At 45.9% G+C, this 17,500-nt stretch overlaps 1 protein-coding gene across 3 annotated transcripts in view; it reads right to left on the bottom strand.

Moving 5' to 3' along the window:
* pcdh10a (protocadherin 10a) overlaps positions 1 to 13,009 on the bottom strand; it is a gene marked incomplete at both ends in the record, with an annotated part of 13,835 nt that extends 826 nt beyond the window's left edge. Inside the window, 5 exons of one of the 3 annotated variants that reach the window (XM_083692605.1) lie at positions 1 to 111; positions 1,655 to 1,818; positions 8,883 to 8,989; positions 9,564 to 9,622; positions 10,460 to 13,009. The exon at positions 1 to 111 is cut by the window's left edge and continues 826 nt beyond it. In XM_083692605.1, the coding sequence (XP_083548731.1) occupies positions 58 to 111; positions 1,655 to 1,818; positions 8,883 to 8,989; positions 9,564 to 9,622; positions 10,460 to 13,009 (2,934 nt within the window). Of the gene's footprint in view, positions 112 to 1,348; positions 1,819 to 8,882; positions 8,990 to 9,563; positions 9,623 to 10,459 lie in introns of those variants that run through there. The other 2 variants (XM_083692604.1, XM_083692603.1) reach the window with 2 other exon arrangements.
* Positions 13,010 to 17,500: the final 4,491 nt, after the last annotated feature.

Here is a 17,500-nt window from a genome sequence, read left to right as displayed (position 1 = left end):
TTTGCAATTTTTTTCTTCTTCTTCTAATGTTGCCGTCGGGTCATCAATTGTGCAAATTCACGCTGTCTCGGGTAAGTCCACACGGAACGAGCTAGCAAATCCTTTTACGGGCTGCAAGCAGAGAAAAAACACACTCGTTAAAACGAATCGTGCTTTTTCCTCTAGAAATTCGCTAGATAGCGCTTTATTTGAAGCACCCTCTTTATGAAGTGTCATAAAGCCTTATAAACATGCATAGCACCCTATAGGGCATATTAGAGTATTATGAAATGCTATGATAAAGGAATAAGACACAACAGCCCTTTGCTGTTCAAATACCTTGATCATAGCGTCATAATACTCTGGCTGCAGCTATGAGGCTCTATGACTGTTTATAATGCAACATGAGACTGTGTATAACATGTACATAACACTTATAAGAGGTTGCTTCAAGTAAGGTGTTACCGACATTTCTTTCCATCTTTCCTACAAATCCATGCCAGCACAGTCAACTTCTGACAGCGAAGAAATAGGTAAAACAGACACTACACAGTTAAAGACTTAAGCAGTAGGACATAAGCTGTTCTAGTCATTATCTATGCTACATCGCACGCAGAGGCAATGGCAAACAAAACAGGAGGCTGCATGGTTAGATTAGTTGACATTAGTTAACATGAAGCAGAACATCACTTTCATTATTGCCTGAGGGGAAAACCATAGCCAGCATGCATTAAAGACAGAAGATTCTCAGTTCATTAACACATCAACACAGTTCGAGACGGCAGAGCTTAATGTACAGTATGTGACTCGGGGGACAAACATTCAACACATCTTCCCTGTCTGACATAATGTGTAATTAACATACAGCGAAATGGCACTTATGCAGTAATATGTGTTTGTTGAGACGAAGAAGGTTGTTTTACTGTAGTCCAAAAAGTTAGGTGTGAAAAGTTAGGTGTGAAAAGTTAGGTGTGAAAAGTTAGGTGTGAAAAGTTAGGTGTCTTATCTAACCGTTGCCTATACTGCCGACCGAAAATATGGTTAACTAGGAGAATAACGAGGAAAGTAAAAGGGGGAATTTAAGTAAGAAAGAAAAAGGTGGCCACAAACACTGCTTTAAGTCCAGAAGAGAATTTTATTATTGTTTTAGGAAACAGGTCAAGACAATAAATAGGGTTTGGAGTTTAGGGCGTTAGAGACATTTTCTAGGGATTAGAAGGGGTTACAGTTTGAAAAAATAAACAATCCAATTCCATGGCACTTCCCAAAGAACACAAAAGAACAAAATTAAAATTAAAAGTCTCTTTTTCAACCCAAAAAAAAAAAAAAAAAAAGAAACAAAACAAAGAATCCTCATCCTACGGAGCCGCTAGTAGCGATACTGGACCAGACCGAAGTCGTACGGCTCCAACGAAGTCTCGTACTCATACTCACAGAGAAACGTCGGTTTGTACGGCAGAGTACCCCTGAGGGACTCAAACTCTTTCCTCTCTAGTGTGCCGCTGCTGCTGCCGCTGTTGTGGTGATGGTGAGGATGTTGGAGTGTCTGGCTGTGTTGGAGGTGATGGTGGTGGTGGTGGTGGTGTGAACCCTCCTTGCCAAACGTAGAGAATGACCTATCGGAGGCGGAGGCGGTGGTGGTGAGGTTGTCGTGGGCGGGGTCGAGTGCGGGTACCTCAGTGTCGGGCACGACAGAGTCCATGCCGGGCACGTGCAGGTTGCTACGGTAGTCGGCGGCGCCCTGGCGACCGTCGGCGGGCACGAAGGCGGGCATCCAGCAGCGGTCGGAGTGGCCCAGGGCCTTGCACTCCTCGGTGCAGTTGGAGAAGAGGTCGTTGCCTGTGGGGGAGGAGAGAGAGATGATGGGGGAGAGGACGGGGGGGGGGGAATAGGGTGGAATTGGAGATCAGGGATGAAGGCAGGGAGAGGAGGGGAAGGGAGTGAGGGGTTAGTGAGAGAGGGGGTGAAAGGAGGAGGGAAGAGTGGGTGGGCAGAGGCAAGGGAGAGAGAGAAAACATAGAAGTTATAAAATTGCTTTGTGGTGTAGAAAACAGATAAACAAACTGCAAACGCAATTCATCAAAGAGACAGGGCCAACGTTGATGAAGTGGATTGTTTGTTTTCCCCGATTTCACATTCATTTAAAGAAATGTGCAATCAAACAGGCATATTTCAGAAACATTCAACCCTCTTTCCCTCAGAAATCGACTTCCACTGCCTTGCAATTGATTTTCAAGCACCAAAACAAGCCAAAATGAGTTACATTACATCCAGACAAAAACTACAATTATCTTCAGAAATGCCAGACAAAACGGTCACATAATGTGCATTGAATGCTATTCAGTCCGTTTTGAATCCCCTCAACGCAAACTGACAAGCCTTGAAGATTGACATTGAGCGTTTCTCAAAAAACTCTGACTGGGGGACGAAACAAAGAGCAGAAATGTTCCGTCGAGAGACAATGTCCAATAACCCACACAGACGCCATGAAAGAGGTACAGTTAAGTCAATTACTCAGTCTTAGAGAGAAAAGAGGGGGGAAAAAAAAAAGAGAGAGAGCGAGAAAAAAAACAGGAAGAGAGAAAGCCGTAATGAGGCCCTCCAGCTGTTCTAATCATCGGTAGATTGGATTTGCAGTTATCCCAGTTTTTCTGATGCAGGGACAATGTCGGAGCGTCGGAATGGTATGATCAAAGGAGGAGAGGAGCGGTGGAAGGAGAGAGGGGCAGGGGCGGAGGAGAGGAGGCCAATCTCTAATCTCTAATTCCCCCTGGCAGTGGAGCTCTAAATCAAAGGGTCTCCTTAGACAAATCCGTCCTACTGATAATGCTGCTCCTTCTACCCACTCCTGCTCTCAGTGCTGAAGCACTGGTGTAGACACATATATACACACACACACACACACACACACACACACACACACGCATGCTCATGCTCACACACACACACACACACACACACACACGCTCATGCTCACACACACACACATACACCTACTCACACACACACACACACATACACACACACAACTGTATATACACAAACAAGAATGATTTAATATTAAAAGGATGTCTGACGCCACATCTCTCGTATCCTCTCTTATCAGAAAAATGGCCGTAGCTACAGATATGAACGCTAATTGAATTACCATAGGCTGAAAGTCTGTTTTTAATTACGCAATTCACAATCTACCTCTCTGATTGGATGGAACGCAATGTAGGGCCAGCACTTTGAAAAGGGTAAAATGGCTCTGGTTGAATCTTGTTAGATCATTGATGCCACAACAGTAATTGAAAAGAGGATGATAGCAGGCTGCAGTTGGCTACAGAAAACTACTGCTACAGCCTCCAATTTATCTTGCTGTCAAACCACAGAAATTAAACAGAATGTGAAACACCTCGAGTAAGAGCTGCACGTTGCTCAGTCAGGAATGCCTGTTATTTCGCTGGCAGTGTTTAGTTAACTTCAGCCAAAAACACTTCACATATTTACCGTTAGTTAGCCAACATCCTTACTCACTTGCCAGGGAGAAATCATAACTTCTGCCACCTGTCCCCAAAAGTGACAAGGTTTATGATGTAACATACAGTACTTGTAGCTGGACTTTATGGTCTAACATACAGTACTTGTAGCTGGACTTTATGGTCTAACATTCAGTACTTGTAGCTGGACTTTATGATGTAACATACAGTACTTGTAGCTGGACCTTCGGTGATGGTACAAGACTGTTCTTTATTTGCTTCATTGGCAATAACAGGCAACAGCACATTCGAGTATGAGACTAGCCCAGTCAGACTTTCCCATCAGTAAAACACAGGCTGCACAAAACACAGTCACAAACAACGTTGCAATGGAATGCTTTTTATGTCCGGTTTAGGAGAAAAAACAAACATATTGTGTGCCTAGTATATAATTCACAATTTGTGACTCCCGGTGGTACAGCTGCATGAGGTTTGGCTGCCATACACTTTAATCATTTACATAAAAATGTTTTGACATTTACCAGACGCTTTTATCCAAAGCGACTTACAACTTTACATTTGTCTAAAGTAAGTGAATCATCTATGCATCAGTCATCATAAGAAAAAAATATATGCCAGGGTTGGCAGTCACAATGTTCGAAGAAGGAAGGATTACTTTTTTTTTTCTTTTTTTTTATTATTATTATTAACAGTAGGGGAACTGTACAGAGGGTCGGCTACTGTAACTATGAAGCATTGCAGGACTTGGTAATGGCCGACATATCAGCAGCCACTTCCTCGAAAATAGGTACCAGAAGATGCAAAGGTGAGACAGCCTTTGCATGAGCCAACAGAGAGGGATGTGTCGTGCTAAAAAGCCTTGTCAGATGATGTAAAATTAGCCTGTGATTATGTCTGCCTGCATGTTCTTTTTGCCCACTTCACTGGAGGCTGTTTATTATCCCCTGCACCTTTTTCTCCCCAGAGCAGGAAACAAACAAAACAGAACAATGACTTGCAATGACAACCCCTGCCAGCAGCTGTATATTATAGAATGACCTCATCAAGCTGCACACACACACACACACACACACACACACACACACACAATGACACATGCACACATACACACAGACAAACACAGATACATCAGTTATACACAAGCAGATACACACACACACACACACACACACACACACACACACACACACAAACACACATGTACAATCTCTCTACCATTCTCCTGCTTAATATCACAGATGCATTTGTAATAAACTGTTGTTAAGCATTAAGTTACACACACACACACACACACACAAACACACACACACACACACACACACACACACACAGCAACCACAGACAACGCAAACAAACAATTGTGTTGCTAATAAGCAATCAGCCCTGCTATTCTTTTTTCCCCTCTTGTTTCTGTGTTTCTATTGCATCTGTGCTCATTTCTGGAGTCCCAAAACAGCATGATTTTACTAATGACATCGTCTGAGATGAACTGAGAGACGGGAGGAGGAAATTGCAGATTGTAACAATGTATCCAGTACAAGAGCACCATGTGTATATATCTCTATTCCTCAGGAGGCATTCAAGTCTGATTTGGCTTTTAATACCCCAGAGAGGGTACAGGCAGGAAATGTCAATATTTGGACAGGAAGGCAGCGCGGCGGGCAGTTTCCGCTCAGATTTGCCAACGGGGCTTGTGATGAGTAAAACAGAGACCTCCCAGAGCCAAAATGGATGACGAAAGTTCTTCCACACGGAGTGATGACAGACAGACATGTTGACAGGAAGATCTCCTGAGACCTCCATGTTAGCTAGTGCAACTGCTTTGAACAAGATCCAAAATGGCTGCATGCCACCTCAATTCCTTGACATACCTCCTCCCAATGGGTCTCGACAACCCCTCTTCAAATAATTCTGTTTTGTGCCGTTTCCTTCACTACGCTCAAAGCCCTTACGAAAGAGAGTTCTAGTCAAGTTAAATCATTTCATGGAACAGTCCTTTTGCTGGATCATAACTTGTATCCAGAGATCAAATCTCAAAGTGTGGTCTAGACTGGTGTGGGAGCATGGGTTTAAAACACAGGGCCATACAGACTTGATAACTGTTAAACGGATGCCCCGTTTCACTTAAAATGATACATGATTATTTATATGGTTTAATTTAATTGTTTTCTAATTTGGCCGGCCCAAAGCATGGGCAAAGTAGGCACTTGCACATGGCCCCAAATGACACAGTTAATTATTTCTTATTTTCCCCAGGTATAAGGCACACATTTGGGGCACTTATTGCTTCAGTGCGAGTCACTGGTTGTGACATGCAGCACAGCAGCTGAAACGTGAAAGCGGCAGTGGAGCAAGAGAGAGAATTTAAAGTTAGCAGTTAGTTTAGATTTGTATATAAGGCAAAAATAACCAAACTAAAAACTGCAGATATTGTAGCTCAATATACAGCTGTGTTTAGTGCTGCTCAACGCAGGATAGACATACTGGCTGGCTGAGGTCTGGCTGAGGTCTGGCTGAGGTCTGGCTGAGGTCTGGCTGAGGTCTGGCTGAGGTCTAAAGGGGCAGTGTTGTATTTGAGGAAAGACAGAAGTGCAAGTTATTTCATCACTAGGCTACAATAGAATATGCTTTATAGGTTTCAGGTCAAACATGTTTAAAAAGCAGCATTTTCATTAAAGCCACTGCTTGTCATTTTTCCAGTAATTTCAAATAATGTGTACTCTATAGGCTCGCCCCTGTATTTTAATAAAACCCAAAGCACCATAAAAACCAAAGACTTTAGTCTCCTCTCCTTCTCGTACACTTTGATAATGTTCTTTTTTGCGGGGGGGGGTTTTGGGCTCGCTTACCTCACTTTTCTAAAAATAAAATCTGTGAAACAATTAATCAAGTTTGCATGGCCTGAGTTTAAAAATGAGGGTGTTAAATTATACTGACAGCCCAGACGTGGCTAACTCAACTTACCGGGCGTCACTAATTTATAATCAGCAATCTAATGCAACGCTGTAGTGATTTAATTGTGTAATTTGTCATGCCTGTTGTTCGCCCAAAACAAACGTCAAGATAATGATTGTTAAACAAAATAAGGCACCACTCCCAAACGCTCTAACTCAAATAGGTCTCTCTTCGGCTTTAAAATCAAATCTCTTTTCTGGTGAATATTTAATCGTGTTTCTCTTTCTCAACTATCACCTTTTGATTTGCACTCGGGCTACACACCGTCAGACTGGATAACAATAACATTGCAAATAATGAGCTATGAAGATTGTCATTAGAATCAAGTCATCAGTAAAATGTTAAAAAGGTCACGTTGTCGGGAGTCAATCGATGAAAGTCAATTGACTAATAGATAGAGTCCCTCTTTTCTAAAAGGAAAGGTGGGGGTTGGAGAGGCAGATCTGGGTCAGACAGCCTACAGTATGCATGTGAAATACTGTCAGATGCTTAATCAGAGAGGGTTTAGTTTGACTGGTATAACAGAACCAATGGAATAGTCCCCAATGGAATAGTGAAAACTGTAAACTAAACTAATCTGGCACACCTCCCATTTTTTATTCAACATTCTGTATTTCACCCAGGGTCTGGTTTGACAGTAGAAGCTGGTCCAAAGAATGTTGAATGTCCAAAGAATGTTGTTTTCTTTTCAGCAAGGTAAGATAGAGGACTCTTTTTTTTTTTAATGGTATTCCACCTCAAAATGGCCTCCCTTGATTTGAAATTCCAAGGTAGGCAAAAGGTGTTGCATCCCCGGCATGGAGAAGCCTTGGAGCTAACCTTCATTTGATAATTGCTATGCAAAGGTTCTGGAAATGAATTACTGATCAGTGGAGTGTTACACCGTGCTAACGTGTGCGGGAGACAGAATGAAGGATGAGCCTTGCTACAAGCTAGGGTGCAGATACGTACAGGCACACACACACACACACACACACTGAGCATTATTAATACAAATCCAGGCCATCTAAAAGCACAGGTGGAACACTTATTACAAAAACACACACTTAAACACACAGAGTGTTAGACACACAGCCACACACACACACAGCTTCAAATACACACAGCCACAAATGCACACAAACAACGTTAGAAGACACCACGATGCATGTGTGTTCCCATCTACCTGCAACCATGCCAGGCGTTGCCTACACTATTTTGTCACTCTCTCACTTTAAACATAAAATAATTTGCACTTCCCAAAGCAGTGTCTCTGTGAAAAATTCCTATTCAACACAGACATCATCACCCCCCCCCCACCCACACACACACACACCCACACACACACACCCACACACTACACATGCACACACACTTGCTAATATAGACAAAGGCTTGTGAAACTCAAGTGGCACCTCTTCCCAAGTAACAAGAGTGTCGGAGTGCCTCCTGTGGCGTGGTAAGCTGTTCTCTTCTAAATAGAGCTGGGTAGCTAATGTTCAGATACCACACACAGGCTACAGTCCAAACCAAGCCCACAGCATTTGTATTCTGCAGCGTATTGATATGGTATTTGGCAGCACTCTGTCTAGACATTTGCCCAATGAGATGCCCAATGAGTGTGTGTGTGTGTGTGTGTGTGTCTGTGTGTGTGTATTACAATTCCTTCATAGGAAAGGGCAATTCAATACGAAATCAGATTGTGCAATGTCCCTGTATTGTCTGGCTCCACGATGATCAATAAACAGGTAGAAATCTAATATAGGTTAGGAAATAAAACATAACAACAATGCAACGCATAAACAAAAATGAATAGAATCCACTGCAAACCAATCCTTTAATTATGATTTGATTTGACATAGCAACCAAGTCTGGAAAGATCTTTGTAGCTGGCTCCCACTAACTAACCCGCATATGGCTGGTAAAGTGTGCGCGCATGCGCGTGTTTTTTTTGCGGGTAAGAGTGACAATTCTGTACTTTTGCTGTCCAACATTCAGGGTGTGTCCTTGCTATCAGCATGTTGCCGCCTACATGAGTTGGCGTCGAGTTGCCAGTACCCAGCCAATTCCGTCATCGTAACAAGACACAAACATCTTTGCCCAGCTAGAGGTCAGAAAACCCAAAACAAAACAACACTAAACAGACGGCGAATTCATCGACGGTGCCTACATCTAATTGCGATGGATGTCATTATTACATTCGCCCCGCCCGCCTGCAGGTCGCTGTCCCTTCAGCACCACGGGCCGGCGAGAGTGAGAGAGGGAGAGAGAGAGGAGCGGAAATAATGCTCTGTATCTTTCTCTCCTTCATTCGGTGTGAAACATAATCAACACCTCAGTCCTGCTTGATAGTCACGCCAGCCCGCGACCCAAGCCCTCCCGGGTCTCAAATTAGAGAAATTAAGAGTCAACGGTCCGCACCGAGACTCAGGGCATTATCCCTCCACCCACGGAGCGCTCAAACGGGATAATTACGGAGGGACTCACCGGCCGAGTGACCCCGGTTGGTGGCGTCGTGGTCACTGTCGCCCTGCTCGCTGTCCCCGTGCCCGCTGTCTTTAGAGCTCACGATGTCCGCTTCTTGGAACGCGGAACTGGAGAGGGGGAAGGGAGGGGGGGGGGGTGAAGGGAAGAGGAGAGAGTAATGAGGGGGAAGGGAGAAGACGATGGGTGAGGGGAAGAAATAAATAGAAGGAGGGAGGGGGGTAGATAGACAGAGGGAGGAGGAGAGAGAGAGAGCTCAGTCAGAAATTGACACCATATTAATGCGTTCACGGTGGCCATCAAGTGTCTAAATTGGATGTTACACTTGACGTGTAATAAAATCCAGCATCACGGCTTAATAGGCGCGCCACTGTCAGTTATGGGACTCAGTCCAAATTGGAGATGAACGTTATGGATATATTGGGAATGATGTAACTTCTGCGGAGTGTAGTGAACGTTATGGGCACATTGGGATTGATAGCCCTCTGTGGAATATTGAATCTTAGGCCTGTGGATTGGGTATGATACTGTAGGTCCGTGTGGCATTTTGAATGTTATAGAGATGTGACAATGATGTGTAGGCTATGGCATGTTTATCTAGAGGAATTGCGCTGTTTGGATACTTGTGTGTGTGCGTGTGCGTGTGCGTGTGTGTGTCCGTGTCCTGCGTTCCGTGTTGCTTACCTGTTAACACGACGTGGTCTGTCAACAAGATAGCCGAGTTCTGCCCGTTGGTGTTTTGTCTGAAAGGAATACATTTCATCACATTCACAATCATGCTAATGGAAAAAAATCAGCACACACACACACACAACCTTACTTCCATTTCATTCACTTCATCAGTTTTACGCACAAACAAATGTTTCTAAGACGTTGAGAAGAGCTGTTACTATGTTGGTGATATTGAGAGAGTGGCGTGACGCATTATTGACTCGCTGTATCCACTGAGAAGAGGAGTGGGTTAGGGGGCGGTTGAATGCGTAAATGATTGAGCCAAGCGCCGCTGCAACTGAACAACCTTTGTTCACGGTGCTGCTATGTGGCGCCGTGAGCGGCATACTTAACGCGCAATACTGACTGACTGTGGCTGTTGCCCTCTTCTCCAGCCGCAGTCTATAAGCTCTGCTCTGAGGCTTTCCGAGCAGAATGACACACACGATTTAAACCGCGACGCAGTCTCCAAATTACAGCTGAGCCGTCGAATATGACCTGATGAGCTCATTAAAATGGCATATGGGTTCAACAAATGACTTGAACATTCAGTCTGACAGATGATGACATTTGGCGTCACCTTTGTACGGTGGAAGTGATTCTCTCATGAAGCCTCTTACACAACAATTGTGCGTACACAACCTGCCTTCAGACAGCTTTCCCTGTCGATATTTAAAGGTTATTGATTATTTCAATTCCGCAGGACAAGCTCACCAAACAACTCCAATGTGGTAGTTCTATCTTCATAGGCCTACATCACAAATGATGGAAACATGAAGACAGCTACAGATTGTTTTATAAGATCAAAGCCATAGCCCTAAACGATGTGCGCACAATGGAGAGAGAGAGAGTGTGAACCCGATATTTACCTCGTTGGAGAGGATGCTGCCATTGGAGATGATGTCCGGCTGCTGGTCGCTGTATCCGGTCACGATGGCCCCGCACGGGTTGGTGTGCTCGGTGTCGGTGCTTCTCGAGGGGCTGCACGGTTTGAGGAACATCAGGTCCGTCTTGGCGGACTCCGGCGTCAGACACACCTGGTAGCAGTAGGAGTTCTGGTTCTGGTGGTGATGGGATCCGAACCCACCCCCCACGCCCCCGACCCCGGATTCCTCCACGGGCACCTGTCCGACCGGACCCACCCCTGACGTGACGTTGGTGCTCTGGACCAGCATGATGTCTGACTTGCTCAGCTTCTTCTGCTTCCGGCCGCGCGCCTGCCTGCTGCAGCACGAGCTACAGCACAGGCAGCAGTCGGCCGAGAGGAGGCACGTGTAGAGGTTCAACTTCTTGTCCTTTTGGCACCGCACAGCCAGAACTATCATGGCCAGGAGAAATATGAACGACACGGAACCGAGGGCGATGATGAGGATGAGGGTTAGGTCCAGGGAGGTCTCCTTGGACTTGGAGGTGGAACCGCCACGGTCCCCGTTCCGGCCTTCAACCACACTATCCACCAGGAGGATGCTCACACTGGCCGAGGAGGAGAGCGGAGGCTGCCCGTGGTCCCTCACCTCGATCAACAGGTCGTAGGAGCCCTGTGGATCGCGTTTAGTGGAAACCCGCCTGGCAGTCCTTAGCTCTCCAGTCCTCCAGTCCATTCGGAACATGCCCATCTCATTCCCCCGCAGGATGCTGTACGAGAGCCGTGCGTTCTCCCCGTCATCCGAGTCCATGGCGACAATACGGGTGACTAGGTACCCGGGCTCGGCCGAGCGCGGCAAGTGCTCTTTGGCTGTCCCGTTCTTACCTAGTGGAGCGATGACAGACGGTGGGTTGTCGTTCTGGTCAACGATGATAACGTTCACGGTAGAGTTGGCGGAGAGCTCGGGGGTGCCGGTGTCCTTAGCTTGGACCATAAAGCTAAACTCCTTCAGCTGTTCGTAGTCGAAGGAGCGTAATGCGTACAGGTAGCCGGTGTCCTGGTTAATTGACACGTAGGTGTCGACGGACATGCCCTGTATGTCGCACTCCAATATGGAGTAAGTAATGAGGGCGTTCTGTCCTACGTCAGGGTCCAAAGCGCTCACTGCGTGGATGAAAGCGCCAGGTACGTTATTCTCCGTCACGTACACATCATAAACCGGCTGCGTGAACCGGGGCGCGTTATCGTTCTCGTCGGAGACGTGCACTTTGATGGACTTGCTCGTGGCTAGGGAGGGGAGCCCCTTGTCTTTAGCCACCACAGTGATTGTGTAAGAGTCTGTGTTCTCCCTATCCAACGGACCGTCCGTTACTATGGTGTAGTAATTTTTAAACGACGATTTGAGTTTGAATGGCACCTCTCCAAGTATCTCGCAGCTCACCTGTCCGTTGTCTCCCGAGTCCCGGTCTGTCACGCTGAACAGCGCTATCACGGTGCCCGGGGCGTCCTGCTCGCTCACCGACTCGGTCACGGTGCTGAAACTGATCTCCGGTGTGTTATCGTTAACGTCGATTAGCTTTACCAGCACTTTGCAGTGCGCTGGAACCGCATTGGGTCCCAGGTCTTTCGCCTGCACGTATATCTGGTGCGTACTGCTCTCTTCATAGTCCACCTCCCCCGCTACCTCTATCCTCCCCGTCCTGGCATCGATATTAAAAAGGTCCTTTATACGAGGAGGATTGTGGCTACTGAAAGAGTACACTATCTCCCCATTCTGCCCCTCATCTATATCCGTAGCGTTGAGCTGAATGACCAGGGTTCCCACGGGGGAATTCTCCCGCAGATTCACGCTGTACACGGACTGGTCAAACGCGGGTGCGTTATCGTTGGAATCCATAACTTTAACGACCAGGAGAGCTGTGCCGGTCCGCTGCGGTATTCCCCCGTCCACTGCCGTGAGCACGTACCGGTGCACCGCCTGCTGTTCCCGGTCCAACGGTTTTTCCAGCACCAGCTCAGCAAACTTGTTTCCGTCGCTCTGCGTCTGAACGTCCAGGTAGAAATAGTTATTGTTAGTTATGGCATAGGTGCTGAGCGCGTTACTGCCCACGTCCGGATCGAATGCGTTTTCCACGGGAAACCGGGTACCGGGGATGGCACTCTCCGTTATCTCCACGGTAATGTCTGTTTCGGGGAAGCTGGGGGGATTGTCGTTGACGTCCATAACCTCGATCTCCACCCGAAAAAGCTCCAGTGGGTTTTCCAAAAACACCTCCAGGTGCAGAAGGCATGGTGTGGTCTGCTTACATATCTCCTCCCGGTCGATTTTCTCGTTCACTTCGAGCGCCCCATTCTCCAGGTTCACCTGCAGATACGGCGTTCGCGAGCTGGGCACCGTTTGGAAGCGGCGGGCGGAAAGTTTGGTGATGTCCAATCCCAAATCTTCCGCGATATTCCCAATTACGGTCTTTTTCTCCTGTTCCTCGGGAACGGAGTAGTGCAGCTGGGATACCACGCCATCCAGGACGGAGAGCAGGAGCAGTAGCAAAATCATCTCCTCTCCCGCTCAAGTGCACTTGGATATTAGTATTATTCCGTTCTTCTACAAGGATTAAGCATCTCCCAGCGCCTCTGTCCGTGGGAAGGCACACGAAACTGCAACAAGGCTGCCCAAATCAGCAATTCCTCTCCTTTGCGTCGCGTCAATCGAAAACCATGTCGTTTCAATCGTGAGAAGCACAGCCATTTGGTCTTCGCTTCTCTCTGTTTTTTTTAATACATTCTGCCCCGGTCTGTGAGTTTTGGCGTCAGTGCAAACATCGCAGGAGAGGGAGAGCCAAGACGCAGAATATTCCTTTTGCACAGAGACGGTCGGACCCCCAATCAAGTCCCACAACTAAAATATCAAATCCAACACGAGTGAATTAAAAAAGAAAAGAAAAAAGCACCATTCACATACAAAACACTGTCCTAAACTTGAACGGCTACATATAAATACTGATGATAATCGGGACTTTCTCTGTGTGTGTGTGTGTGTCTGTGTAATCACTGCCTCTGTAAGCTGGAAAAGCGGATGATCCTCTCTGGTCGGCTCCCGTAAGGCGAGTGAGGGTAGCGAGGCTGGTTTTGCGCACAGCTCTCTTCCCACCAGCCAATAGTGGTTACAGTTACCCACCGAGGTTACACCTGATTGGGGCGCCGCAACGCCGACCAGAGCGCATAACGGACCCCTTATTAATAATACAACCAGTTAAGTGCTCCGGCCTCAGCCTGCTCCGGCATAGCCAGATAAATTAAATGGTTTTACACGTCCTGTGAATTAAGTCAACCGGTGGGCGACGGGTGAATCGGTAAAGTTGTGGCACTACATCGCTTTTAAGTGCGCAGCTTACATGGCGCGTATTACGCAGGGAGATAGTAACGGTGAATATTCAGAAAATTGGCCATAAATCATCATAATGTGTTTATTTTTTCCTCTTAGTGTGATTAATGAAACTGGGGGGTAATTGCTGGAAACAGTGTGCCCAGACAGGCAACACGAACCCGTTGGGAATTATGGGAAGTGTGCTGTGAAGCGATCGGCTAGATGAAATGCCTGCTATGTGCATGTATCAGAGTGGATGGATGTGTAGGGTAGCCAAGATAACAACAACAACAACAACAACAACAACTACAACAACAACTGCTCCCCTATTCAGGTAAAATGAACTATATTCACGAAATACCCTATTTAGTGCCTATCCATCCACCCCCCACCCCCCTACCCCCCTCTCCATCTATCTCTCTCTCTCTCTCTCTCTCTCTCTCTCTCTCGCTCTCTTTCAGCCCACTAACTGTAGACTTGTGATGATGATGATGATGATGATGATGCATCTAACACAGGCAATTTTGACTGTTTTCACCATATACGCTCACACAATCCCGTCTGACTATTGCACTGTCTACTCGGTAACCGTGTCGAGGTAGTGAACTTGACACTACACGGGGACGTCGCCAATTCAAACCCACCGTTAGTCCTACCCTTTATCTGCCCTCTAGCGGTCGAAACAAGTGAGTTAAGATTTCCAATGATCTTGTTAACCCTCTTCCCCCACACACATGATCGATATACGCATGACTGCACGGCTGTATATTATTCCCTATCAGATTTGATCCAACAAAATGGATACATAACAAATACGCAGTTGTCAGATCCGCGGAGTGATCGTTAATTCGCGACATTTTCAATTTAATTCCCATATTCTTGTTTAGCATAAAACGACCATTAGGCTATGAAGGACCTTGTCATGGCCATGTACGAGTTTGTGATTAGTTATATGTATTGCCGTGCAAATAGACTATAGCGTATTAAGTACCCCTGTCTCCACTCTTTAATCACTGAGCCACTATCCCCGACCTTAACTTTTGAAATATAATTGCATCATATACTCATTTGATTCCATAAGCCATGGATTAATATGCAGATGGTAATGGTTATGACGGAGATAGCCCTATAAGGAGTTGTGGGCTGCATTCCAAGTATTGCGACCCACCATTTTATTAGATGACAATAAATAAAATAGTGTGTTGAAGTTAATTAGCATAAGCCTCCAATTCCATATTTAATAGACATAATGCAACAGTATCACAGTAATGCGAACAGACGTGGCCATTGTAGACTGGATTAGGCAATACTGTTCGGATCTCATAGCACAAGTCAGAAAAAAAACAAAAAAAACAAAGAGGAGACGTTCTATGAATTATCATACATGTCTCCGCTAGATCTTGTGTGACAAAATCGGACTGACATCTCCGGTGGAATCATATTGCCTGAGCAGAGAATGAACCCTTTCACCGTTCCAGAGATCAAGGTCTCCCCCTTGTGTGCGGCAGCGGTACTCTTCCAAAGACAGGAGCAGGACCAAGTTGCCTTTATACACTGATCCTAGATCCGTTCTGCGTCTTCTCCCCCTAACAGTTAAGGTCAGGATTGAGAGGGAAAACTGACAGTAGATCTGTGTCTACAGGCAACTGTTCCCGGGGCTTTTTATGAACTAGACTCCATATCATTAGGCTTGTCCTTTCAATATTAGGACATGTATAATTTAGTGGCTCTAAAATGACAACTGCGGACATCATTTTTGACGGACGATATCATAACCAGTTTTATGTCGGGGTCTTTCTTCCTAAGGACGAGGAGTCGATGGGGGGAACGACGGGGCGAGACTGTTCATAAATATTTAATGTTATGAACAAAAGAAAAGCAATTAAAATGTCATTATCAGAGTTAGTATGCTTAAAGACTCCCTAAGCAGCACATAGTATATTCAACTCCAGTTAGACTCCGGTTCACATGCTATAATGGAGAGGAGTTGTGGTAAAAACTTTACACCAGAAAGGGGATGTATTGCCGATCCCGATGAACGAATGCCGATGAACCAATCATGCACTTGTACGCAGAACGTAGAGCCATGCGAACAGAAAGCATTCCATTTGAGACAAACAAATGAAGTGCACTTTACACAGACAGAACACTTCTCCAGTGCCCTTCTCTGCTTCATCATCATCATCATCATCATTGTCTTCATCCCTCCCGCCACCACCACCACCATCATCGACGCTGAGTGAATTCTATTGTTGTTGTTGCTGTTGTGGATGTTGAGAGCTGCTCTGCCCAAGGCGCTTCAATGCGTTGTGTGCCTGCATTCAATGTAATGACAAAACGAGCCAAACTTGAACTTGAGTGCATTGCATACTCTGAGTGAAGTGCACTTCAGTGGTCTCAATCTGAATACTTTCTATGGCTCTGGATGGCTACATACAAGTGCCTAATTCTGTTTAGTGTGTGAGCATGGAGGTAGACTTGGAAGAACAGGCCCACTGTAATACGTGGAACGGAATAGGGAACGGTATCAAACACACATGTTTGTTGGAATACATGGAATGGAATGAGGAATCCTCTATTCCATTCCATGTATGACAACGGGGCTCCGATTTCTACCTCCATCAGCCTCCACTGAATGAGTGCAGCCACCACACCCCAGAACCCGCTGTGAAGACGATCAGTGTCTGTCTCAGACAGCCGCGGGGCGACTCTCTGACCTGACTGCTATCAATCAGTCAGCCTGATGGATGGATGCCGGAGGAGGAGGACAGGAAAGTATGGAGAGGAGGGAGGGATAGAGGAGGGAGGGATACAGGAGGGAGGGATACAGGAGGGAGGTATAGAAGAGGGAGGGAGGGTTAGATGATATGATGTCAACGCAGGACAGGGAAGAGACAGGGTGAATGGTTCCACAATAAAGGATAGACCCGTATGAAAAAAGCAATGGAGGAGGTGGATAACAAATATTATCATGTGTATTGGGGTGGTGGTGATGATGATGATGATGATGATGATGACGATGGGATAGTCTTGCATATGATGATGACATGGACCGTAATGAAGCCAGATTGGATGGGCTAAAAACAGGTTTTTCTACCAAGAAACGTGCTTTTGCCACAGAGCGGGCACGTACTGGAGACGGGCTATTATTAGAGACCGGCGGTTATTCTGTTGCCAAACTGCTGCTCAAACCCACAATATGGCAGAGCTGAAATATAAACTATACTGAAAGCAAATACAGACAAACACTCCACCAACATTATTAGACTGCTGTAAACGATCTGTTAAACTGTTGAGCAAATACAGACATTGTCGCAAAAGAATCAAATGCGCCCCTTTAATCATCTCCTAACGTCAACAGAGAAACATCCAAACTGTTTATTTTGATTGTGGCAGGGCTATCATTGGCCTTTATTGGATGTTGTTACGCCCTGTATCTCTTCAAACAGACTGAACTGTGTGGAGTTGTTGTTGTTCTGGGAATATAAATATGCTTCTGAGAACACAACAATACTGTCTCATCTATATACAATAAAAGGTATGTAGATAAAAAAGGTACCAGCTCAATAAGCGATTTCTTAGCAGGTAGAGCTGCCCTGCCAGCCCAGCATTGTTTGATTATGCAGCCATTGGCATTCAGACAGTGCTTTCAAAATCCCCTGACATTAGACGCAATCTATG

This window comes from Argentina silus (assembly GCF_951799395.1).
Source record: "Argentina silus genome assembly, chromosome: 21".
Lineage (NCBI taxonomy): Eukaryota > Metazoa > Chordata > Actinopteri > Argentiniformes > Argentinidae > Argentina > Argentina silus.
The sequence above is the reverse complement of the archived record's forward strand: the minus strand, read 5'-3'. Positions and strand labels throughout refer to the sequence as shown.